Here is a 27,154-nt window from a genome sequence, read left to right as displayed (position 1 = left end):
TACACCACAACCAAGTGGGATTTATCTCAGGTATGCAAAGCTGGTTCAACAATCAAAATGCAAATTAATGTCATACATCCTAACAGACTAAGAAGAAAAATCACATGGTCATATCAATAGATGGAGAAAAAGCATTTTACAAAATCTAACAAACATTCATTGTAAAAATGTCTCTGCAAACTAGGAATAGATCTTCCTAAACTTGATAAAGGGTATTTAAAAATACCCTATAGCTAACATACTAATGGTGAGAAACTAGAAGCTTTCCCCACTAAAATTAGAAGCAGGCAAGTATATCCTCTGTCACCACTCCTATTCAGCATCCTACTGGAAGTCCTAGCTGATGGGTTAAGATAAGAAAAGGAAATAAGGAATATACCAATTGGAAAGGAAGGAATAAAACTGTTTTTGTTTGTAGGTGACATGACTGTCTATGTAGAAAACCCCCCAAAATGAACAACAAATCTCTTGGAATTAATAAGTGAATATGGCAAGACTGCAACATACAAGGGTTAACATACAAACATCATTGTTTCCATATACCAGCAATAAACAATTGGAATTTGAGGTTACAAACACAATGTAATTTACATTGGGACCCCAAAAATAAAATATTTAGGTATAAGCCAAACAAAATATGCACATTACCTACATAAGGAAAACTACAAAACTCTAGTGGAAGAAATCCAAGAAGACCTACATAATTGGAGAGATATTTTATGATCAATATTGTTAAGACATCAGTTCTTTGGGACTTGATTTAGAGAGTCAATGTAATCTCAATCAAAACTCCAGGAAGTATTGTGTGTATACAACAACTTGATTCTAAAGTTTACAAGGAAAGACAAAAGACCCAGAATAGCCAACACAGTATTGATGGTGAAGAACAAAGTCAGAGTCCTGACACACCTAGACTTCAAGACTTAGTATAAAGCTCTAAAGTAATCAAGACAGTGTGGTAGTGTTGAAAGAATAGACAAAAAGAATTGATGAACAGAATAGAGGACCCAGAAATAGACTCTAAAATATAGACAACTGATCTTAAAGGGAGTAAAGGCAATCCAATTGGGGAAAGGACAGTCTCTTTAACAAATGGTGCTGGAATAACTGGACATGCACATTCAAAAAAACAAATCTAGGGGCTGGCCCGGTGGTGCAAGTGGTTAAGTGCACGTGCTCCGCTGCGGCGGCCTGGAGTTCGCAGGTTTGGATCCCAGGTATGCACTGACGCACCGCTTGGCAAGCCATGCTGTGGCAGCGTCCCATATAGAGTGGAGGAAGATGGGCACGGATATTAGCCCAGGGCCAGTCTTCCTGAGCAAAAAAAGGAGGGTTGACAGATGTTAGCTCAGGGCCAATCTTTCTCACAAAAAAATAAATAAACAAATAAATAAATAAATCTAGAGAGAGACCTTAGACCCTTCATGAACTTAATTCAAAATGGATCATAGACTAAATATAAAATGCAAAACTATAGAAGTCTTAGAAGATAACATAGGTGACATTGGGATTGACCATGACTCTTTAGATACAACATCAAAAGCATGATTCATGAAAGAAAAAATTGATAAGTGGACTTCATTAAAATTAAAAATTTCTGATTAACAAACCTAAAAGGAGATATTAACAACAACACAGTAATAGGAGGGGATCTTAACACCCCACTTACATCAATGGATAGGTCATCCAGACACAAAGTCAACAAGGAAATAGTGGACTTAAACAAAAATGTTGTTGAGATGGACTTAATAGATATATATAGAGCACTCCATCCAAACAGAGCAGATTACACATTCTTCTCAAGTGTGCATGGAACATTCTCAAGAATAGATCATATGTTGGGGAAAAAGGCATGCCTCTATAAATTTAAGAAGATTGAAATCATAACAAGCATCTTTTCTGACCATAGTGCCATGAAGCTAGAAATCACCTACAAGAAAAAAACCAGGAAAGTGACAAAGATATGGTGACTAAACAACGTGCTACTGAACAACCAATGGATCACTGATGAAATTAAAGGAGAAATCAAAACATATCTGAACACAAGTGAAAATGAAAATACACCATACCAACTCATATGGGATGCAGCAAAAGCGGTCCTGAGAGGGAAACATATAGCAATACAGGCCCACCTTAACAAACAAGGAAAAGCCCAAATAAGCAACCTCAAACTATGCCTAAGAATCAGAAAAAGAAGAACAAACAAAACCCAAAGTCAGCAGAAGGAGGGAAATAATAAAAATCAGATCAGAAATAAATGAAATCAAAACAAAAATAACAGTAGAAAGGATCAATGAAACAAAGAGGTGGTTCTTTGAGAAGATAAACAAAATTGACAAACAGCCATACCCAGCAAAAAAACAAAAAACAAAAAACAACAGAGAAGGTTCAAATAAATAAAATTAGAAATGAAAAAGGAGAAATTACAATGGATACCACAGAAATACAAAGGATTATCAGAGAATACTATGAAAAACTGTATGCCAACAAATTGGGCAATCTAGAAGAAATAGATAAATTCTTAGACTCATACAACCTCCCAAAACTGAATCAAGAAGAAACAGAGAATCTGAATAGACCAATCACAAGTAAAGAGATTGAAACAGTAATCAAAAGCCTCCCCAAAAATAAAAGTCCAGGACCAGATGGCTTCTCTGGAGAATTTTATCAGCATTCAAAGAACATTTAATACCTATCCTTCTCAAACTATTTCAGAAATAGAGGAAGATGGAACACTTCCCAACACATTCTATGAGGCCAACATTACCCTGATACCAAAACAAGACGAGGACAATACCAATGAGGAATACTATGGGCCAATATCACTGATGAACATAGATGCAAAAATCCTCAACAAAATATTGGCAAACTGAGGACAGCAATACATTAAAAAGATCATACACCACGATCAAGTGAGATTCATACCAAGGACACAGGGATGGTTCAACATCCACAAATCAATCAATGTGATACAGCACATTAACAAAACAAGGAATAAAAACCTCATGGTCATCTCAATAGATGCAGATTTGACAAGATCCAGCATCCATTTATGATAAAAACTCTCAACAAAATGGGTATAGAAGGAAAGTACCTTAACATAATATAGGCCATATATGACAAACCCACAGCCAACATCATACTCAATGGGGAAAAACTGAAAGCTATCCCTTTGAAAACAGGAACAAGACAAGGGTGCCCACTCTCACCACTCTTATTCAGCATAGTGCTGGAGGTTTTGGCCAGAGCAATTAGGCAAGAAAAAGGAATAAAAGGAAGACAAATAGGCAACAAAGAAGTGAAACTCTCGCTGTTTGTAGATATGATCTTATGTATAGAAAACCCTAAAGAATCCATTGGAAAACTATTAGAAATAATCAACAACTACAGCAAAGTTGCAGGGTACAAAATCAACTTACGGAAATCAGTTGCATTTCTATATGCCAATAATGAACTAAGAGAAAGAGAACTCAAGAAGACAATCCCATTTACAATTGCAACAAAAAGAATAAAATATCTATGGATAAATTTAACCAAGGAGGTGAAAAACCTATAAAATAAAAACTATAAGACATCATTGAGTGAAATTAATCATGACATAAAGAAATGGAAAAATATTTCATGCACATGGATTGGAAGAATAAACATAGTTAAAATGTCCATACTACCTAAAGCAATCTACAGATTCAATGCAATCCTAATCAGAATCCCAATGACATTCTTCAGGGAAATAGAACAAAGAATACTAAAATTCATATGGGGCAAAAAAGACCCCAAATAGCTAAACCAATCTTGAGAAAAAAGAACAAAGCTGGACGCATCACAATCCCCGACTTCAACATATACTACAAAGTGATAGTAATCAAAACACATGGTACCAATACAAAAACAGACACACAGATAAATGGAACAGACTTGAAAGCCCAGAAATAAAACCTCACATCTATGGGCAGCTAATCTTTGACAAAGGAGCAAAGAACAAACAACGGAGAAAGGAAAGTCTCTTCAATAAATGGTGCTGGGAAAACTGGACAGCCACAGGCAAAAGAATGAAAGTAGATCATCTTCTTTCACCATACACAAAAATTAACTCAAAATGAATCAAAGACCTGAATGTGAGACTGGAAAGTATATAACTCCTGGAAGAAAATATAGGCTGTACACTGTTCATCATTGGTCATAAAGAGATATTTTCAAATTTTATGTCTACTTGGACAAGGGAAACAAAAGAAAAAATAAACAAGTGGGACTTCATCTGATTAAAGAGCTTCTACAAGGCAAAGGAAACCAGGATCAAAATGAACAGGCAACCCACCAACTGGGAAAAAATATTTGCAAACCATATATCTGACAAGGGATTAATCTCCGTAACACATAAAGAACTCACACAACTGAACAACAAAAATCAACCCAATCAAAAAATAAGCAGAGGATATGAACAGACACTTCTCCAAAGAAGATCTACAGATGGCCAATAGGCACATGAAAAGATGTCAACATCACTAATCATCAGGGAAATGAAAATCAAAACTACACTAAGATATCACCCTATTAAAATGGTTATAAGCACCAAGACAAAAAACAACAAATACTGGAGAGGTTCTGGAGAAATGGGAACCCTCATTTACTGCTGGTGGGAATGCAAACTGGTGCAGCCTCTATGGAAAACAGTATGGAGATTCCTTGAAAAATTAAAAATTGAAATACCTTATGATCCAGCTATCCCACTACTGGGTATCTTTCCAAGGAACCTGAAATCAACAATCCAAAGAGGTTTATGCACCCCTATGTTCATTGCAGCATTATTCACTATAGCCAAGATGTGGAAGCAACCCAAGTGTCCCTCGACTGATGAGTGCATAAAGAAGATGTGGTATATATATATACACAATGGAATACTACTTAGCCATAAAAAAGACAAAATCATCCCATTTGCAACAACATGGATGGACCAAGAGGGTATTATGTTAAGCAAAATAAGCTGTAAGGAGAAAGAAAAACACCGCATGATTTCACTCATAAGTGGAAGATAAATTAACACAATGACAGAGGGAACTGTTTGGTGGTTACCAGGGTTAAGGGAGTTGGGGGGTGGGCACAAGGGGTGAAGGGAGACATTTATATGGTGACTGACAGACAATAATGTACAAGAAAAATTTCACAATAAAGAAAAATAAAGAACAAAATTAAAAACTTGTGTTGTGTGAAAGATATGGTGAAAAGAGTGAAAAAATAAACCAAAGATTGGGAGAAAATCTTTGCAAAATACATATCTGATAAAGGACGGTATCCAAAATGTACAAATAACCCTTAAAACTCAACAATAATAAAAGAAAAAACCCAATTAAAAACTGAGCAAATTTTCTGAACAGATACCTCACCAAAAGCGTATGCAAATGGCAAATAAATATATGAAAAATTGCTCACAAACTTTGTCATTAGAGATTTGCAAATTAAAACAAGCTACCACCGCATACCTACTAGAATGGCTAAAATCCAAAACACTGACACCACCAAATGTTGATGAGGATGCAGAGCAATAAGAACTCTCATTCATTACTGGTGGGAATGCAAATGTTACAGCCACTGTGGAAGACAGGTTGGCAGCTTCTTACAAAACAAAAATATTGTTATTGTTTCATCCAGCAACTGCAATACTTAGTATTTCCTCAAATGAGTTGAAAACTTATATCCACGCAAAAACTCCTCCATTATGTCTATAGAAGCTTCATTCATAGTTGCAAAGTTGGATGCAAACAAGATGCCCTTCAATAGGTGAATGGATAAAAAAACAAGACAAACAAACTGCGGTACATCCGTACAATGGATTATCATTTAGTAAAAAAAAGAAATTAACTATCAGTCCATGAAAAGACATGGAGGAGCCTTAAAAACGTGTTGCTAAATAAAAGAAGCCAGTCTGTAAATGCTACATATTTATGATTCCAACTATATGACATTCTGGAAAAGGGAAAACTATGGAGACTTTAAAAAGATCAGTGGAATCCAGGGGTTGGGGTGAGGAAGGGGAGAATAGGTATTGACAGGGATTTTTAGGTTAGTGACACTATTTTTTATGATCCTGTAATGGTGGATCATGTCATTATTTATTTGTCAAAACCTATAGAATGCGTAATACGTAGAGTTAACTCTAGCAAATATATGACACTATTGCAAGATGTTGATAATAGAGGAAACTGTGTGTGGGGTGGGGGTATATGGAACTCTCTGTACTTTCCACTCAATTTTATTTGTAAATATAAAACTCTAAAAATAAAATCTATTAATTAATACTTTATTAATTACTACTTTTAATACTTTATTAATCCAAAAGTTGGCAAGCAAGGAGGGAAAAAGGAACACAGAACTGGTGGTTCAAATAGAAATCACATAGTAAGATTGCAAACACAAATATATTAGTAGTTATATTAAGTATAAGTACACTACATGCTTCAGTAAAAAACAAAGATTATAGGAATGAATGAACAAGAAAACCCACTTGTCTTTGCTATTAACAAAACTCTAACGTATCTAAAACATAAGGGTACCGAGAGTGTGAAAGTAAAAAGATGGGAAAATTCAAACACCGAAAGAAAGCTGGAATAGCTAGCTATATTAATAAAAGAGAAGTAAAATGTAAGTGAAAAGGCCTCCTGAGAGACAAAGATCTTAATTTGTAATGATAAATGTTTTTCAGAAAGATGTAATCATCCTACATTAGTATCATCTAATACCATGGCCTCAAAATAAAAATGAAGACATCCAGTTTCCAGTCTGGGAAGTAAGAAGCTTGGAAGTCATCACTCCATCCCAACAACAAGTAAAAAGCTGAACAAACTGAAAAATCAACAATTCTTAGATCTGTCAGATAAGTGAGGACAGAGGGGCAATCTGTTGCCTCCCAACATCGGCCAGATGACAAGTGAATACAGAGAATCACAACTTACTGGAGGATAAACCTATAAGTAGAAACCTCCATGGGACCTAGTGCTTGAGTAGGAAAACCAAAACTGTAACTGAAAATTGGTGGAGGCTTTGTGGACAAGTCGGAGCATCAAAAACTCCAAGAGGACCCTGTCATAGAGGGCTTCCATGCTTTTGTGAGTTTTATCTCCAAGAGCTTAACCAGGTTCTCACAGAGAATTTTGGAGAAAAATCCACTTATGCAAAGAGAGGGAAAGTAACTATTTTGAAATAGGACAGAGTATTCTCTTCTTCTTAATAAGGACTGCCCTCAAAAGAAACTATTTTACCAGAGCCTAAATTATTGGGAATTTTTTCAGAGTCAAACTGACCTGGAGAAAGGGAAATACCCAAGTCCAATCGACTCTAGCATTCCACCTGGGGGAAAGAAAATACCCAACTCTAGCCCACTCTAGCCGTTATCTCCCACCTTAGCAGGTAAAAAAAAAACTGGGAGGCATTTGTGAAGTTCACAGTCCAGAAGCACAGTCTCACTAAAAGAGAGACCTAACTGTAGGACTCTTGAACATTTCCCCTCCCCACACCGCTCACTATCACATTATTAAAGGACTATTTACAGCAGTTCCTTTCCACAGCACATCATGTCTGTCAATAAAAAATTATAAGGCATACAAAAAGATAAAAAACACAGTTTGAAGAGACAGATCAAGTATCAGAACCAGATTCAGATATGCCAGGGATGTTGTAATTATCAGATTGGGAATTTAAAACAACTATGATTAATATCCTAAGGCCTCTAATCAATTAAGTAGAATGCATTCAAAAACAGGTGAACAATGTAAGCAGAGAGATGTAAATTCTAAGACAGAATAAAAAAGAACTGCCAGAGATAAAAACCACTGTATCAGAAATGAAAATTGCCTTTGATGGGCTCGTTAGTAGACTGGATACAGCTGAAGAAAGAATCTCTGAGCTTGAGACTATTTCAGTAGAAACTTCCAAAACTGAAAAGCAAAAAGGAAAAAGACTGAAAAAAATAGAACAGAGTATCCAAGAACTGTGGGACAACTACAAAGGTGTAGCATATACATAATGAGAATACCAAAAGGTGGAGAAAGACAGAAAAGTACAGAAGAGATATTTGAAGCAATAATGACTGAGAAGTTCCCCAAATTAATATCAGACACTAAACCACAGATCCAGGAACCAGAACATCAAGCAGGAAAATGCCCCCCCAAACCATACCTAAGCATATTATGTTCAAACTGCCAAAAATTAAAGACAAAAATTTTGAAAGAAGCCAGAGGGAAAAAAGCACCTTATCTATAGAGGAGCAAAGATATGAATTGCATCTGAGTTCTCCATAGAAACCCTGCAAACAAGAAGAGACTGGAGTGAAATATTTAAAATGCTGAGAGAAGAAACTCCATCAACTCAGAATTCTGTACCCTGCAAAATTATCCTTCAAAAGTGAAGGCAAAATAAAGGCTTTCTCAGACTAACAAGCATTGAGGCATTTTGTTGCCAGTAGAACTGCCTTGCAAAAGTGTTAAAAGAAGTTTAACAGTTTAGAGAGAAAATTAGAGAGAAAGAAAATGATAAAGATCTACATAAAGAAAGGAAGAGCTTGGGAGAAGGAATAAGTAAAGGTAAAATAAAAGCTTATTTTTCTTAGTCTTAATTGATCTAATAGATAATGATTCATTCAAAAATAATAATAGCAACAATATATTTGATTATGTATGCTTATGTATTTAATTATGTGAGTATAAATATGCTATGTATGCTTATAGATAAGTGAAATGAATGATAGCAATGACACAAGGGCTAGAAGGGTGGAATTAGGATTGTCTTGTTGTTAAAGTTACTTGCACTACCCATGAAGCAGTGTAGTGCTATTTGAAAGTGGACTTGGATTAGTTGTATCTTTCAGAGGATAGAAGCCAAAGGAATACTTTCTAACTCATTCTATGAGGTCACTATTACACTAATACTAAAACCAGACAAGACATATCAAGAAAAGAAAACTACAGGCTAATATCTGTCATGAACACAGATGCAAAAAATTCTCCAACAAAATATTAGCAAGAATCTAACAATGTATAAAATGCATTATACACCATGACCAAGTGGAGTTTGTCTCAGGTATGCAAGGCTTGTACACCATTCAAAAATCAATTCATGTAATACAACATATCAAGAAGCTAAAGAAGAAAAATCACATGGTCATATCAATAGATGGAAAAAAAGCACTTGAGAAAAATCTAACACATTCATTATGAAAACTCTCAGCAAATTTGAAATAGAGGGGAACTTCCCAAACTTGACAAAGAACATGTATAAAAGCCTACAGCTAACATCATACTTAATGGTGAGAAACTATAAGCTTTCTCCCTAAAATGAGGAAGAGGCAAAGATGTCCCCTCTCACCACTCCTATTTGACAATGCTACTGGAAGTCCTAGCTAATGGATTAAGGAATGAAAAGAAAAGAAAAGAAAAGGCAGAGATTGGGAAGGAAGAAATAAAACTGTCTTCATTTGCAGATGACATGATTTTCTGTGTAGGAAATCCATGAGCATTAACAACAAAAAACCCTGGAACTAATAAATAATTATACAAGGTTACAGGGTACAAGGGTGAATATACAAAAGTCAATTGCTTTCTCATATACCAGCAATGAACAATTGGAATTTGAATTAAGAAGACAATGTCATTTGCATTAGCAACCCCCAAGTGAAATACTTAGGTATAAATCTAATATGTACAAGATCTGTGTGAGGAAAACTAGAAGACTCAGATGAAAGAAGTCAGAGAACTAAATAAGTGGAGCACTATTCCTTGCTCATTGATGGGAAGACTCAATATTGTCAAGATGTCAGTTCTTCCCAACTTTCTGTATAGATTCTATGCAATCCCAATTAAAAATTAAAGTTATTTTAAGGATATTGACAAACTGATTCTAAAGTTTGTATGGAGATGCAAGAGACCCAGAATAGCTAACACAATATTGACGGAGAGCAAAGTTGGAGGACTGACACTACCTGACTGCTGGTCTTAATATAAAGAAACAGTAATCAAGACAGTGTGTATTGGTGAAAGAAGAGATAAATAGATCAATGGAACAGAAAAGAGAGCTCAGAAATAGACACAGATAAGTATAGTCAACTGACTTTTGACAAAGGGGCAAAGGCAGTACAATAGAGCAAAGATAGTCTTTGCAAGAAATGGTGCTGGAACAACTGGACATCGACATGGAAAAACAATGAACCTAGACACCTATCTTACACCTTTAACTAAAACTAACTTAAAATGGATCATAGACCTGAATGTAAATGCAAAACTATTAAACTCGTAGAAGATAACAGGAGAAAATCTAGATGACCTTAGGTGTGCCAGTGATCTTTTAGATATAACACCAATGACATGATACGTGATAGAAAGTATAGATAAAGTGGACTTTGTTAATTGAAATGTAAAATTTTTTCTCTGCAAGAGATGTTGTCAAGAGAATGAAAAGACAAACCATAGATTGGGAGGAAATATTTGCAATATCTGATAAAGGACTATTATCCAAAATATCTGAAGAATCCTTAAAATCCAACAACAAAAAAATTGAGCAACTCTATTAAAAAGGGGCCAAATACCTTAACATACATCTCACCAAAGAAGATATACAGATGGAAAATAGGTATATGAAAAGATGTTCCACATCATATGTCATTAGGGAAATGGAAATTGAAGCAACAATGAAGTACCAGTATGCGCCTATTATAATGGCCGAAATCCAGATAATTGACAACACCAAATGCTGGCAAGGATGTGGGTCAACAGGAACTCTCTTTTATGGCTGCCTGGAGTTCAAAATGGTACAGCCACTGTGAAAGACAGTTTGGTTGGTTCTTACAAAACTAAACATACTTTTACTACACAATCCAGCAATTGTGCTCCTCCTTGATTTTTACGCAAATGATTTGACAGCTTATGTCATCAGAAAAACCTACACATAGATGTCTATAACACCTTTATTCATAATTTTGAAAACTTGGAAGCAATCAAGATGAGCTTCTGTAGGCGAATGGATAAATAAACTGTGGTACATCCAGACAATGAAATATTCAGTTCCAAAAGGAAAATAAGGAAAGAAATGAAATGAAAAGACATGGAGGACACTTAAATGAGTGTTACTAAGTGTAAAAAGCCAGACTAATAAGGCTAAATACTGTGTAATTCCAGCTTTATGACATTCTGGAAATGACTAAACTATGGAGACAGCAGAAAGATGAGTGATTGCCAAGGGGTAAGGGAAGGAAGGGATGAGTAGGCAGATCACAGAGGATTTTTAGGACAGTGAACCTATTCCATATATTGTAAGATCAGTTACACTTCATTACACATTTGTCAAAACCCATAGAATGTGCAAGACCAAGAGTGAATCCCAATGTAAACTATGTACTTTGGGTAATATTGATGTGTCAACGTAGGTTCATCAATTGTAACAAGTGTACCACTTTGGCAGAGGATGTTGATAATGTGGCAGACTATGCATGTGAGGGGGCAGGAGGTATATGGACAATCTCTATACCTTCTACTCAATTTTGTGTAAACCTAAAACTGCGTTAAAAAAGAAAGTCAATTAAAAAACTAAAGTAAATTTTACAGAATTACTTGGTGAAATTGATAATCTACAATTACTTTAGGAAATGTTTAGTATGTCTTTCAGTACCTGATAAAACAATCTGACAGAAAATCAGTAAATATAAGGAGCATTTGAACAGTATTATTAACAACTCAACCTAATGTCCACATGTAGAACACTGCACACAGCATTGTTGTCATTGTGTCTGTAATGATTTATAGAAAACCTTTAGGCTGGGCACAAAGGAACTGCGCATCTGGGCAGGGGACAGCCAAGTGTTTCGCGATTGTTTCTCGACAGCTGAGGAGTGGGGAGAAGAGAGCTGAATATCTGGGGTGAGGGCAGGAATACATGCATTTGGAGAGCCAATCTACGAATCAGCTTAAGACAGAGATATGGTCTTCAGCCAGAACTAACCTTGAGGGTGGATCAAGACAGGGTGTCCCAAATGCAGTCATCACCTGCTTTCCAAACCTCTTGCTCTTTTTGTTTTTCCATCACACTCATCCTATTCCAGCCTTTCAGTGTCTCAGGCTCCAAGTAATCATCCTTGACTTCTGTCTCTCTTTCACTCCCTATAATCAAACATCGTATTCTCAAAATTTTTCATCCAGTTTAAACACATGTATTTATCATAGACTATGTGCCTATCTGCTTAATCTGTACACAGAACATAGCATATGAAAAACTAGGCTAGACTCAGATGAAGGAGGTATGAAAATTGGTGGATGAAATATCAACAATCTAAGATATGCAGATGACACCATCTTACTGGCAGAAAGCAGCAATGACTTGAAATGTCTTCTGACAAAAGTGAAAGAAGAAAATGTCAAAGCAGGAACTGCATTTGAACACTAAGAACACAAAAAACACGACTATAGAAAAACTACACAACTTTAGTGTAGATGATGAAGACATTGAAATGGTTAAAGATTTTGTTTACCTTGGTTCAGTCATTGATTTAAATGGAGTCTTCAGCCAAGAAATCAAGAGAAGACTGAGACTTGGAAGGGCAGCAATGAAGGAATTAGGAAAGATCATCAACGGAACTGTACGGAACTGTCGTTAGAGACTAAGGCCAAGATTATCCACATCCTCATATTCCCATTACTATGTATGGGTGTCAAAGCTGGACAGTGAAGAAGGCTGACAAAAAAAAGTGATTCTTCTGAAATATTGTACTGGAGGAGAGCCCTACAGATACCCTGGACTGCCAGAAAGATGAACAAGTGGGCCCTAGAGCAAATTAAGCCTGAACTATCACTGGAGGCAAAAATGATAAAACGGAGTTTGTCCTACTTTGGGCACCTAATGAGAAGGCAGGATTCTTTGGAAAAGACAATACTGGGAAGAGTAGAAGGAAGCAGGAAAGAGGAAGACCAAATATGAGATGATTTGACTCCATAAAGGAAGGAAGCCATAGGCATGAGTCTACAGAAGCATAACAGGGCTGCTGAGGACAGGACATTGAGGATATCACTCATTCATAGGATCACCGGGAGTCAGAGCTGACTTCACAGCTCATAACAAAAATAACACGTGCCAGGTGCTCTGTTAGAAAGTGGGGTTACAGGTGTGAATAAGACATGGTGAGAGATGGCCCTGGGCCAGTCTAGGAGGAAGGAAACACATAAGAGTGGTCTGGGAGGAGGGAGAAACAAAGTTGTAGTTGGAGCTCCTCTGATCCTCACTAGATGACTTCACTTCTTGATTCTCTAGAGAATGCAGAAGCTCCATCCATCTTTCTTGCTCCCTCACTTATCCTTTCTTGCATTTATCTTGTTCCCTTGGTTGCTTCACACCAGCCTCCAAACATGCTCAGGTATCCCCATTCTAAATAAATGCAGGCTAGAGTTTGTCTCCTCATTAAGCTTCCAATCTCCTTATTCCCTTCAGTGGAAGATTTATAAAAAATTGAAACATTTGGCTCAATAAATATGACGATATTACTATAGTTTGTAGTTTATTTGGGTAATGAATTTTCACCGTCTCTATTTCTTCATGAATTTTCATTGTGCAGCATGACTTCTGTTTCCATCTTCTCTAAAATGGCTTTCCATGGGCCGGCCCCGTGGCTTGGCGGTTAGGTGCGCGCGCTCCGCTGCTGGCGGCCCGGGTTTGGATCCCGGGCGCGCACCGACGCGCCGCTTGTTCGGCCACGCTGAGGCCGCGTCCCACGTATGGCAGCTGGAAGGATGTGCAACTATGACATACAACTATCTACTGGGGCTTTGGGGGAAAAATAAACAAATAAAATTATTTAAAATGGCTTTCCACAATCCTGTCCTTCAAGTTCTAGTTATCAAGTTAACTAGGCTTTTCTTGGTACTCTGACTTCATCTTTCTCATGCTAAGACCAATGCAACCCTTTCCTCTTTTCTTGTGTTTATCATCATCTAAGCTCATCTGATACACTTAAGTATCATAGACCAGAATTAGCAAAAATAAATGAAGGAGGTTCAAACATTTATTCCACAGTATTTACCAATACTTGCCTTGTGCCGGCTAGTGTTCTAAGTGCTATGAATTTCTTGCTGAATAAGACAGAGGTGTTTCATACAGGGTGGGGGAGACAGACAATGCATACCTAAATAAAAAGATAAATACAGAAAAGAATTTGTCTGTGATTCAAGCTATGAAGGAAGTCAAAAGAGTGATATGATGGATAACAACTTGAGAGGGAACGTGGTCACTGTAGATTAAGTGGTTAGGGAATGCCTGTTCAAGAAGTTGACTTTGGAGTCATGACCTGTAGTTCTGGTGCTGATCATGGGAATCTTTTGAGGCCTTCCACGTTTTTTCTAACTTTCCTAGTTTCTATTAGAATTTTGTCTGGTTTTTGATGCCCATTTTCTATCTGTGCTCCTATTCTTTCACTTTGGACTTGGTATTGGTATTTGGTCTTATTGGATTGACTACCTTGAGTAGGATTGTTACCAAACCAAGTGGGTTCGCCTCCTGGCAGAGTTAAAATCAGACTCTCAACCAGAAGTAGTTGTCACACAAAGTAGAACTTATTTGCCGCAAATAGGAGGCCACGTGGAATCATTTCCAAAGTCGTGGCTGTCCCTGAACAAAGGGAAACAAGGGCCTTTTATTTCAGATGGGGAATTAGTATTCAAAAGGGAGAGGTGGGTATTCCCTTGTGCAGGCTCAGATGGAAAACATGCTTCCACATACACTGCAGGTTATGGTAATAAGGTCTAAGCTCCTCCAGGAGAGGAGATCGTAACATAAAAGTTGAGGCAAAGGTCATAGGTGTCCCTCTTGTGGTGGGGCTTGGTCTGGTTGAAGGTGGTTGGTGATTGCCTCTCTGAAACAGTTAAATGCTTCCGAACCCACCTTTGAGTTCCTTGGGGCCATTAGTCGGTGACAGGATGATGGCTCACTCTAGTTAGAGACTCATTCTCAATTCTGGCTCTAGACTCCTGCACAGATTCTCTTCTAGGACTGCATATATCCCCAAATACAATGAGGGGATGGTGATACAGGCACATTTGTTTTCTGGACATCTTATTTCTTAGTTCTCCATCTATAACTTTTCTTGTTGGGAATCTACTACCTATTAGGGATAAGTTCTCCTATATATTTGACCTTATCAATTTGTTCTTGAATCTGTTACTATTCTATATCCACACTCTCATTGGACCCTCATGTTTTCTGCTTTGGTGTATTGAGTAATTTTGCTTTTTCTCTCTTGTAATTCCTTTTCCACATCGCATCCAGAGTCATCCTTCTGACATCCAAATTTAAATCATTTATTGCTGTGTTTACAAAACTTTGAAAACTCTACATTGCCTTGTGATACAATTAAAACTACTTACTCTGGCATTCAAGGCCCTTATAATTGAATGACAATCAATCTTTACAATTTCTTTCACAACTACTCCTTTTCCTTTTCCTAATATTTACCTCAATCTCTTCCCTTAGAAACTACACTCTGCCATCTTCCTTCATTCTGATGGTATTTCTTGACTGTAAATATTACGTTGCATGAGGCTTTCCCCACTTTCCCTGCCAGGGGCTCTGTATTTCTTTTGGCCTAGGTCAAATCTCACCTTATTAATCTTCTAGGTTGAGTTAGTAGCTCTCTTGTCTGTGCTATCAGTAGTACCTTGTGCTTATATATATTATAGATTTTCAAACTGTTTCTTAAATATATGTTTAGATCATAAACTACCCTTCTTCTCATACTTGTAGCTATTATGGGTCAATGACCATGTCAGATTCATATTTTGTCCTTAACAAGACTTACAGTCTATCCTCGTGTCTCTGTTTTGGTCTCTGTTCCTTTTGACTTTTTTCATCACTGTTTCTTTTTCAGGTCTCTGTGTCAGTTCTTATACCTCTTTCTCTTCCATTTTCCTTCTTTCTCATCTATTTTTCTCCTTCAGACTAAGCTCTTGTCTTCAGGTTGCTTCAGAGATATGTGGACATAGTGTGGGTTCCTTACCTGAGTCTCTTAGAGTTATGGCTTATGGTTTTAGTCCAGGCTCTTGCTTCCTGTGTGGCAGAGGGCATGAATTTATAGTATGGTCAGGAAGTAAAAAAACTGGTTTCACTGTGTTTTAACACTTGTTATTATCTTGTTAAGGCCCAAGGATCTTGAATTGTGTCTTTAATAATGACTTTTAGGCCGGCCCCGTGGCATACCGGTTAAGTGCGCGCGCTCCGCTACTGGCAGCCCGGGTTCGGATCCTGGGCGTGCACCCACGCATCGCTTCTCTGGCCATGCTAAGGCTGCATCCTACATACAGCAACTAGAAGGATGTGCAACTATGACATACAACTATCTACTGGGGCTTTGGGGAGAGGAAAAAAAAATAATGACTCATTTAAAAATCATCATAGGAAGAAGACTACTAATTATAAAGTGGGTTGTCTTGTGTGTCTATGTGTGTGTCTGTGTATTTGTGCCTATGCTCCTGGATGGGGCATCACACGTATAAGCCCATTCCATCACCCAGCTGTCTGTAGCTCCCTCTCCTTCTCTTCTACCCACTGCTGTGGAAAGGCTTTCTGTTTTAGTTCTCTATATCTCTCTAATTTTCCAGAAATAATACTTTTTTCTTCTTTTTAAGTCAGCAGTGCTTTGGCAAGGATAGAAAACTTTTCTTGATAGGGAAATATGGCAGTGCATTATGGATCCTGTCTGGCCTTCATTCTTGGAACAGAATTTCAAAGTTGTCTCTCTAAGTTTCTTTTAAGTTCCTAGAAATAAACATTTTTTCTTGTTCAGTACTGTTTCTACATAATATGACCCTAATTATAACTATAATGATGCATGTCTAACATTACAATAGAACCTATGAAATTTTTGTGCTTGCATTTTCTTCCACAAAAGTTTGGTTTAGGATATTTTTTTTTTGAAATCTATTGTGAGAACACTGAAATCCTCTATTACTTTGCCTGTTAAAGGTGCCTAAGAACTTTAGGAGCTCTGATAACTGGGAGTTAGAGTGGGTGTGGGTCCATCTTCTGTGAGAAGCTATCATCAAGATCAGAAATGGGTTAGGTGCAGGAGAGGAGAATAGTTGATAAGAGGGTTAGAAAAGAATCCGAGAGCATTTTTATGGAGGAATAAAATCTCAATTGTGGGTCATCTTATGTGGGCTGAGTTGGGGGACCTTTCCTGTAGACACCCTCTCAATGCTTTCTCAGTGACCTCTGCAAACCTCTGTTATGCCCTCAGTGACCATACATTTCTGTGGTATGCTGGAAGCAGCTTGTACTGGCTCATGAGAACCAATTGTTATATTTTCAGGAATTTTATAAGGCATTTATTAAGCTTAGCCCTTATGAAAAATAAATTATATGAGTCACATCAGCAAATATAAAGGGATAAATAACTCCAAGGCCCATCCTTCCACTGAAACAGTAAACAAGCAAGAGAAAAGCCATCAGAAACAACGTTGTTGGAACTTTGGAAAATAGTCCAAATTTTATAGCAACCAAATGAATGCTGAATCAAGAAAAAGACAACTGAGAAATGGGAGAGGAGCATTGTGGCCCTTTTACTTGCCCTGGGCCCACCCTCTTCCCCTGCTTGTTAGAGGTCTTGAAGATATCAGCCCACATTCCTAATGTGGGACCCTGGTCCCTGCTTCCAAAGGGAGAAGAACAGGTCTTGTTCTCAAAGAGATGTGTTTATCTGGATCCCTCTGAGAGCTCTCTGAAAGACTTTGAAAGGCAGTTTTGCCTTTCTTTTGCCTAGCACAGAGCTTTCTCATGGCGGAAAAGTGGAAGTGGAGGGATTGCTTGAAAACAATGAAAGGTAAATAAATGAAGAATCTCTACTGCCTGGAGGAAGTGTTTAAGGTTAAGACAAACAATAGACATGCTGAAAACCTGGGAGAAAGGCTTGGGGAGAATGATTTAGTGTGGAAGTAGAATGTTAAAAAGCTCCCTGTGTATAGGAATTTAGAAAGCCACATGAAAACTCAGGACAGGATATATGCTTAGAAAAGTCCTGAGAAGACCCTGTCTTTACCTCTAACTGACCCTTGGCTCAAGATAAGCAGAAAATGATGGGTAAGGCAGAGTTGTGAAGGGCTTAACTAAGCATGGAAGGAATGCTAAATACCTAGCTAATATGCAAAGAGAGGTTTTTCTTTTTTTTGTCTTCAAGCATTCAAGAAAATCTATCAACACATGAGCTGATCATAAACTAAAGGAACACACTTCAGAGACCACACGTCACAAATACACTCTTTACAGAAAAAAGTAGAAAAGTCACTAAACAAACATCCACAACCCACAACAACCAACAAAAACAAACTTTGAGCATGAGGAAGAATATGACTTGAAGAATTACATTATAATATTCAGAATGTCCATTTCCACAAAAATTAAAGAGCATGCAAAAAAACAAGAAAACATGGTGCATTCTGAGGAAAATTAACAGAAACTGTCCATGAGGAAGCAAGTCATAGGACTTATTTGACAAGGACTTTAAGTCAACTGGCTTAAATATGCTCAAAGAGCTAAAGGCAACCAGAGGCAGAGTTGAAAAACACTAGAACAATGTCCCCCAAATACTGAACATCAACAAACAGATACAAATACAAAAAGGGACCAAACAAATTCTGGAGTTAAAAATTACATTACAATAACTGAAATGAAGAACTCACTAAGGATTTCAACATCAGATTTGAGGAGGCAGAACTAAAAATCAGAGAACTTGAAGATAGGTCAATTGAAATTCTCCAATCTGAGGAACAGAGAGACAAAAGAATGAAAAAAAAAAATAAAGAGAGCCTATGATGCCTGTGGGACACCATCAATCATACAACATACACGTAACAGGAGTCCTGGAGGGAGAGGAGAGAGTGAAAGGGATGTAAAAGAATTCTGAAGCAATAATGGCTAAAAAAGCCATAATTTGATAAAATATATGAATCTAAATATTGAAGAAGCTCATTGAACTCCTGAAAAAGGACAAACACAAGAGGTCCACACTGAGATATTATAATAAAATTTTAAAATCCAGAGACAAATAAAGAATCTTGACATCAGCAAAAGAGAAGTGAGTCATCAAGTACAAGGGATCCTCAATAAGAATAAGAGCAGATTTCTCGGGAGAAACCATACAGGCCAGACGGCAGTGGGATGACATATTTAATGTACTGAAAGAAAAAGGCTGTCAGCCAATGGTCCTATACCTGACAAAACTATCATTCAAAAATAAAGGAGAACTTAAGACATTCCCAGATAAGCAAATGCTGGGAGGGTTCATCACTAGTAAATATACCCAACAGGAAATGGTAACGGGAGTCCTTCAGGTGGAAATGAAAGGACACTAGACTTGAAGACACTAGACTTCTTCATGTGGCAACTTGAAGCCTTGTGAAGAAGTAACACAGGTAAAGACAACTATTTAGGAAAATATACGCCAGTATTACTGTATTTTTGGTTTGTGACTCCATTTTCTTTTCCAATTTGATTGAAAAGACAAACGCACAAAACAATAATTATAAATCTGTGTTAAATGGGCAAATGATATATGAAGATGTAATTTGTGACACAGTAAACGTGAAGAGATGGAGCAGTGTAGGATCAGAATCTTTGTATACCTATGGAACTTAATGTGGGATTAATTCAAAATAGATTGTTATAAGTTAAAGAGGTTGATTATAAACTCTAGCACACCCAATGCTAAAATAAGTAAAAAATATACAGGAGAGTGTGGGAGATCAGATTTAGCCAGTCCAAAATGTGTCTCTTTGTCTTGATTATTTTTAAAAACAAAAGGCTCTGAAAGAAACTTTGACCTTCCCCCTAACTGCCTAAAAGAATTTAAGATAAAAGGCCTGTCCCCAGGACAAGCCATCATCATAGATAGCTCTGTATCGGTAAACTGTGAGGGTCCTTGCTAAACCCATTCTTATCAAAGTTCTGTTTACCAAATGTTTGTTTTTCCATTTCCATGTGAATTGCTTTCTTCCCCTTTGAAGTCCAGAACCACTCCCAACACCCTCCTTTGTCTTTAGCTGAAAACGATATTTAAGTTGGCGGCTTCGGCCATTCTGGCTGAGTTGCTCAGTTTTCCTGGGTTTCTCCCATGTATACATGTTATAAAGCTTTGCTTTATTTATCCTGTTATTCTGTCTCATGTCAATTTAATTCATAGACCAGCCAGAAGGACCTAGAGGGTAGAGAAATTCTCTTCTTCCCCTGCAGTTTGGTGACTTGGAGAGGATATAATTTAACTGGCTGGACACTACTTTCTCCTGGACTACTGCAGCTGAGTGATCCTGGACCCTTGACAAAAGCCAGCAGGAGGTAAGAGTTCTTACCACATCAGTCTCCTGCATCTCTGCCTGCAGGGTCCAATGGAAGTGAGAGTGGTGAGTTTTTTTTCCTTTTCTAAATTTAAATTAGCAGGAGAAAATATTGGTGAAGCTAGCTTCTTGGACTCAGTGACTCTAGGATTTGGTTTGAGTACTCATTGGCTTATTGATCCTTTTCCTCCCAGAGATGTCACTATTTTTCCTTGTTCTGTCTTTTGTGTCATTTGCCATAAAAAGGAAAAACCATAGAGCAAGACACAGGCTTCTCTATAAGCCTGTTGGCTGGGCTGGTCCTGCAGTAAACTTTGCCATGGGTTATGAGGTTTTTTTCTTTTGTCTTGTTCTATGTCTTGAGAGCTTGGCTTTGTGACCTCCCTGGTCTCTGCCATCTGGAGGATGCATGTACCTGCATGCATCTTGGCAGCTGGTCGAGTAGGCTGGGGTTCTGGGACACACTCTCTTTGTCCAGCTGTGTCAGCTCTCAGGGGAGTTTGTCGTAAAGGGCCCCAATTGTTTTCATAAGGAACCTTTGTCATCTCAACCGTCATTGCTTATTGTGCAACAATGGCCTTTGCTTTCTTAGACTATTTTTGGGAGAGAATTTTCTGGATTTTGTGAGGGGTGCTGCTTTTGCACTTTCTTTTGGAGATGACTTTTACATCCATGGTTAAGCTGTAAAATGCTTTTTGGTATGAGCTGCTATTAAGATCCTTGTCATCAATGTGGCCAGATGATGGAATGTTTAAATTGGGAAAACTTCTCAATTAGGGAAAAAACTTTTGACAACTCTCATCATGATTATTTTATTGGTACCTATGAAAAAGCCAAATTTAAAAAAAAGAAAAATAATGACCAGCCTTAAGTCCCTGACTCAGGTGACAATTAAACTGAGAAAAAGTAATAGTGTGAGTGTACACAAGATTATGAAGGTTGGAATGTTTGAGCTAATTTTATATAAAGAGGTTATATCAACTTTGCCTGAGTCTGTTATAAAATTGGACAATTATGTTTGGCTGGGAATGCTTCCCCTATCCAATATTATAAGGTGAAGACCTATGGATAAAATCCTAATGAAAACTATAATTAGAGCTATAAGAGTTGATGAAATTCGGATGATATTTTATAAGAAATTGATATATTTATGGGCTTTTATGTGAAGTGATTGTATCTCTTTTTGCCTAATTGTATTATAGATTGTATTGTGGGGATAGATATTGTGTCTCACTGGGGAAAGGGAACATTTCCCCTGCCTGATTGTCAGCATATAAATCTGCCCTTCAGACAACGTTAATTAAACTTACAAAAGGGAAGTCAATAATGTCTGAGCCCACACAGTTGAGATAAAAACTAGAGGCTAATATCAGGTGCTAATAAAAAAGATAATAAAAAGCCTCCCCCCCAGGTAAGTTGGTCTAGGGTTAAATCATACAAAAAAAGGCCTTTATTAAATGCTTTATGAAGACTTTTAAAGGTGTGGTACCTTGTCCTAAAGTTTTAAAACAATAGCTATGGAGTCTTTGTTCTACATGTGTCTATGTGTATGTTATATATGTGTAATATTTTACCTCCGGATGGTATGCCCAAAATTAAGAGCTCTGTTTAATTGGCTTAAAGTAAGCACTTACCTACTATTTCTAAATATAATAGAAACTAACCCAAATTTTGCTTGAGTTAATGTGGTATAAAATAATCTTTGGTGAATAAAAGCTTGTTTAAGTTTGTCGGTTTGATTAAAATAGACATGTCTTCAGAGTTATTGGCATTGGATATGATACAGACATGCAGCCTGGGTTTACTAGTGAAATAAGCTCATGTTATCCCTGTTACAAATTTGTCAGCATAATAACTTAAAATGATAGCTGATTTTGCCTAATGTCTCATGAAGTTTTTGTGGGTAATCTAAACATAATTATTGTGAATAAGTGATTTAGAGTTTATAGATAAACTGTTAGTGATAATTATATTTTATGACATGTATTTAAAATAACTTCCAAAATCTCTTTGGTAACTTGAAACTTTGAAGTTTTGCTAGGTTAAATTAAATGATAAAAATTCATTGAATATCTAAATCATTTTCAAATAAGATAAAATATTGGATGTTAATTATTAAATATAGGTTTACCTACTTTTGGCTTCTTATTACAGGAAAACTAAAAGGTCTATTGGTAAACATGTCTTTTGTTTTATTAAAATATTATAATATAAAGTAACATGTTTCTAAAAATTATAAAAAGTGTTTATAAAGTTGTCAAGCCACAGAATGCTAATGTAAAATAAGTTTATAATTGCTTACTTCATTTTTACTTAGAAATTAAGGTTTCTAAGGGTTAAAAATTCTAATACATGATTAAAGCTACTAAAAATTAAGGAAAATGTGTTTGTATTCAAAGAAAATAAAATGTATGTTTTCAGTAAAGCAGGTATAAATAATAGAGATATTTTGTTTGTCTGGTTAAGAAAGATAAATTTGTCCTAAAGTACTAGAAGGCAAGAAAGAAGGCATGGGACAAATTCGGAATGTAAAAAGAAAATTATGAAAGGTTTGTGAAAAAGGAATTCTGAAAAAAGAATTTTGTACATGATCAAGTTGGCTAAGGTTAAAAAGAATTTAGTTAAGTAAATAAGTTTTAACATCAAAAGTAAGCTAATGCAAAATTAGATTTTCCCTCTCTCGTAAAAGGATAATTTTCGTGGACTTTTAGTCTGCTCTTGATAAAGAGATTATAAAAGGTTTTTTCTTTTAATAGTCTACCAGAAGGGTGGGAATTTGATATTTTATCAAAATAAATTTCCTGTATTGTTTTTATCAGATGCTAAAAGTTTTCTAACAGCTGCTTAATCTTCTGCATTCACATAAAAATCTTTAATTGTCAGTTACTCATATGGTTAAATGGATAACTAAAAATTGTTTCATAGGGACCTATGATATTGTGTGGGTAAATGTATTGATATAAGTGTTTTAAAAATTATCAGTCATAATTCTAGTTATCTTGAAGTGTTATATGTCACAAAATAACCAAGTTTCTTTGTCAGTTGTCATTTTTAAGTCTTTTGTCATTTACAGACAGTTATTGTTTTACTCTGCTTATACAAATGGTCTCATCTTCAGAGAGATTCATGGAAAGGACTCTGACATTTACTCTGGAATTCAGGTTTCTGATAAACTTTCAGATCATAAAACTGAACTGGGTAAGAGATTACAGAACTCTAACAGAGAAACTGATGACTTCATGAAACTGCTAACAAAACAAGATCAAGAGTTGATTACATGGAACTGAATGAACTAATAAGGATGATTATAATTTTTATGGCTTTTTGTTTAAAATATTGCTGATTTTTTAAAAATATCTTTTTCAGATTTAAGGAAAACTTTCTCTCTTTTCTCTTAAGGTAACTATGACATAGCAATTTGGTAAATTATACTTTTGTAAACAGAATTGAAACATTTATTGTGTTCTCCCTACCTGATCCCTCCAGAATTTGAAAACTCTTAGTGAGCAAGTGAGTGAGTATTGTTATTTTCATGGCAATATAGTTATTTGCAGAAGTTTAATAAGAATCTGTTCTCCTTATAACAGGACACTATTGGAGACATTGGTTATATTTTCAAAGCTTTGACTGGGATATCATATTTGAGAGAAACATACATAGACTCAGATATGACCAGACAGCTTTTGAGAAACAAATATTGGACTTTATGGAATAAAGCCACTTGGAAATCTTAGCCTACTATGTTGTTTACAGGGTTCCCAGCAACCTTACCGGGTAAGTAAGGAATGTCACTTATCTGGCAGGTGCCTGGAACCTCAATAATTTTGGGAACCTCAAAAGAAGAGAAGAATTCACCTAAATCTGTATGTATTACAGGCTTTGTCTGATAACACCTTGGCTTTCCTGGCCTTGAGAGGCCTTTAAAGTTCGATCTGAGAGTCCTTATAAAAAGCTTCAGCAAGACAGTTTTAAAAGAGCCTGTATGATCAACTGCTATTCTTGCTGTACTTAGGTAGATAATTGGGCCAAATTTATTGAAACTAGACTTACTTTACAACCAGTTAGTCTTAATTTGGCCATCTTTGGTAAAAATGAGGGTGATTTTAGAGAGAAAAATTATGTTTCAGTAGAAATTATAGTCCACATTTGTGGATATTACATTCCAGTCCTGTTAACTGTCTTTGAAGTTTCTGTTTTGTACCTGTATGCTGGACTGGATCCTGAATTCTTCTAGTCTCCTGAAATATCTGGCTACAAGTCTTCAAACCAACATTTTCAATTTTTTCCATCATTTTTATTTGAAATAATTGAGAACTGAAACCACCCTTCTTCCTGAAGCCCTGCAAACTGATTCAGGACAACTTGATATAAACTGAAGAGAGATCACCACAATAACATACCTGTTGCTATGTAAGCCACTCAAAAGGATACCTGAACACACACTGACATCCTCAGACACATTTCAAACTGCAAAAGATGCTTTGACCCTGACATCTAAAAATCTTCTTGACTGGTTGTCCCCTGGATTCAGAAACTGGTTTATAATTTGCTCCAACCATTAACCTTGTTTTTCTTTTTGTTTCCATAGCAATACTTCTTATTAAATACCTGATTGCTTGATTACACAATATAGGCCTAGTTTTGGGAGCCCACCTGCATCACCACCTCCTGAAATGAATTTAACTGGACTGATCTGTTATCAGGACTAGAAAAATATGTTCAGTGAGATGGGACAGTCTGCCAATTCAGCTTTTGAACTATGAAACTTCTTAAGGTTTCAAAAGGACTGTGAAACTTCTTATAGTTTCAAAGGCGGGACTGTGGGGATCAGAATTAGTCACCCCAAAATGTGTCTCTTTGGCTTGATTATTTTTAAGAACAAAAGACTCTGAAAGAAACTTTGACCTCCCTGCTAACTACCTAAAAGAATTTAAGATAAAACGCTTCTCCCCAGGACAGGGCAGTAGCCTGTGAGGGTCCTTGCTAAGCCAATTCTTATCAAAGTTCTGTTTACCAAACATTTTGTTTTCCATTTCCATGTGAATTGCCTTCCTCCCCATTGAAGACCCAAACCACTACCCCCAACACTCTCCTTTATCTTTAGCTGAAGATGATATTTAAGTTGGCAGCTCAGCCGTTTTGGTGAGTTACCCAGTTTTCCTTGGTTTCTCCCGTGTATACATAATATAAAGCTTTGTTTCATTTTCTCCTGTTATTCTATCTCATGTCAATTGAATTCATAGCCCAGCCAGGAGGGCCAAGAGTGAGTAAAGGATTTGTCTTCCTCCCGTACAGCATCCTATCCTAGATCTTATTATTCCTTTTGTATTTGGAACTGCTCTTTGGACTTACTGGATTAACTATGTAGAATGGCTTCTCCTAAATTCCTGGCTCTAGCCATTTGGGTATATCCATCCAATTTTGATGAAGAAATGGTGATGTGGGCACCTTTTCTGTCTTGGAAGCCCATTTTTCCCATTTCTTCCCCTAAATTGTGGTCCCTGTTGGATACCTATCAAATGTTGGGTGTTAGTTTGCCCTATGTATTTCACTGCTCTGTATGAGAAGCTCTTTATCTGTGATCTGTCTCCCTATTGTGATCCACCTTTCACACTGCATCCTGAAACTCATATTTAAATCATTTACTTATCTACATCTACAAAACTTTGAAAACTCTTCATTATTTTATGATACGATCAAATTATTTGACCCTGGCATTCAAGACTCCTCCTAATTTGGCAACAATCAACCTAATTCCTTTCACAACCACTCTTTTTCCTTTTCCTACATTCTACTTAACTCTCTTTCCTTAGAAACTACACTATGACATCTTTCTTCAACCTCATAGTTTTCTTAACCCTGTATATTGAGGAGGAGTAGAGTACGCCACTCCAAAATGTGCCACTTTGTCATGTGGATTGTTTTGAGTGCAAGACAATTAAGACCCAACAGACTCAGGAAAAGCTTTTTACTTCTCCCTTAACTGCCTAAAAGAATTTATATATGGGGCCTCTACCAGGAAAAGAGTTATTACTGGAGATAAATTTTTATACCAGAATGACTTAACTGCAGGGCGTGGCAAACATTTGTTTACCAAACATTTGCTCTTCTCATCTTCCTCCCTTTTGAAATCCTGACCCCTATGCCCTTCTCCTTAGCTCAGGTTGGCATATAAGCTTCAGTTGCCTGACTGCCTTTGAGTCTTCATGTCTTTGTTGGGCTCCCATATGTACATAACTAAATTTGTTTTTCTCCTGTTAATCTGTCTTATGTCAGTTTAATTATTAGACCAGCCAATTATTGCTCCTGACCCAGTTCAAGTTTCTCCTTATTTGTGAAGCTTTCCATTAATGTTCCAGGTCGAGTTAGTGCTTCCATTCTCTGTGCTTACAATAACACCTATTACTTATGTAAATCATAATAATAATGGTAGGCTTTTCCTGACTCTTTTACTCATGGGAAACAGTCATGCTTAAAGAAATCCATCCACCCTTATGTGTTCTCAGTATTGGCTGACTGCAAAGAACCACGATTTTCCATATGACTGACTTTGGTAAGACTCACTCTTGTCTCCTTTTTAACTTATAATAAGGCCAGACACAGACCCTTTAAATCCCATTCTTTGCCTCACAAAATATTAACTGAGCTGTTTGTCTCATTAATCAATTGAAACAAAGTGCTTATGACTTGACTGAAAATTAGTTAAGCTTCTCCTTTCTTTGGGCACCCTCCTCCTGACCAAGCACACAACCCCCCTTAATGATCCCTCCTAAGAATCCGCAGACCTCAGGGAAAAACATTCCCTGATTATC

The 27,154-nt window shown here is 36.7% G+C and overlaps 1 protein-coding gene across 1 annotated transcript in view; it reads left to right on the top strand.

Annotated features, from left to right (window-relative positions):
* Window positions 1-27,154, top strand: part of LOC147916583 (uncharacterized) — a 171,760-nt gene that overhangs the window by 65,627 nt on the left and 78,979 nt on the right. Inside the window, exon 2 of the mRNA XM_087433281.1 lies at window positions 20,242-20,343. Coding sequence (XP_087289407.1) covers window positions 20,242-20,343 — 102 coding nt within the window. The remainder of the gene's footprint in view (window positions 1-20,241; window positions 20,344-27,154) is intronic.

This window comes from Ceratotherium simum, chromosome 7, assembly GCF_057802395.1.
Source record: "Ceratotherium simum simum isolate JZ-2026a chromosome 7, ASM5780239v1, whole genome shotgun sequence".
Lineage (NCBI taxonomy): Eukaryota > Metazoa > Chordata > Mammalia > Perissodactyla > Rhinocerotidae > Ceratotherium > Ceratotherium simum.
The sequence above is the reverse complement of the archived record's forward strand: the minus strand, read 5'-3'. Positions and strand labels throughout refer to the sequence as shown.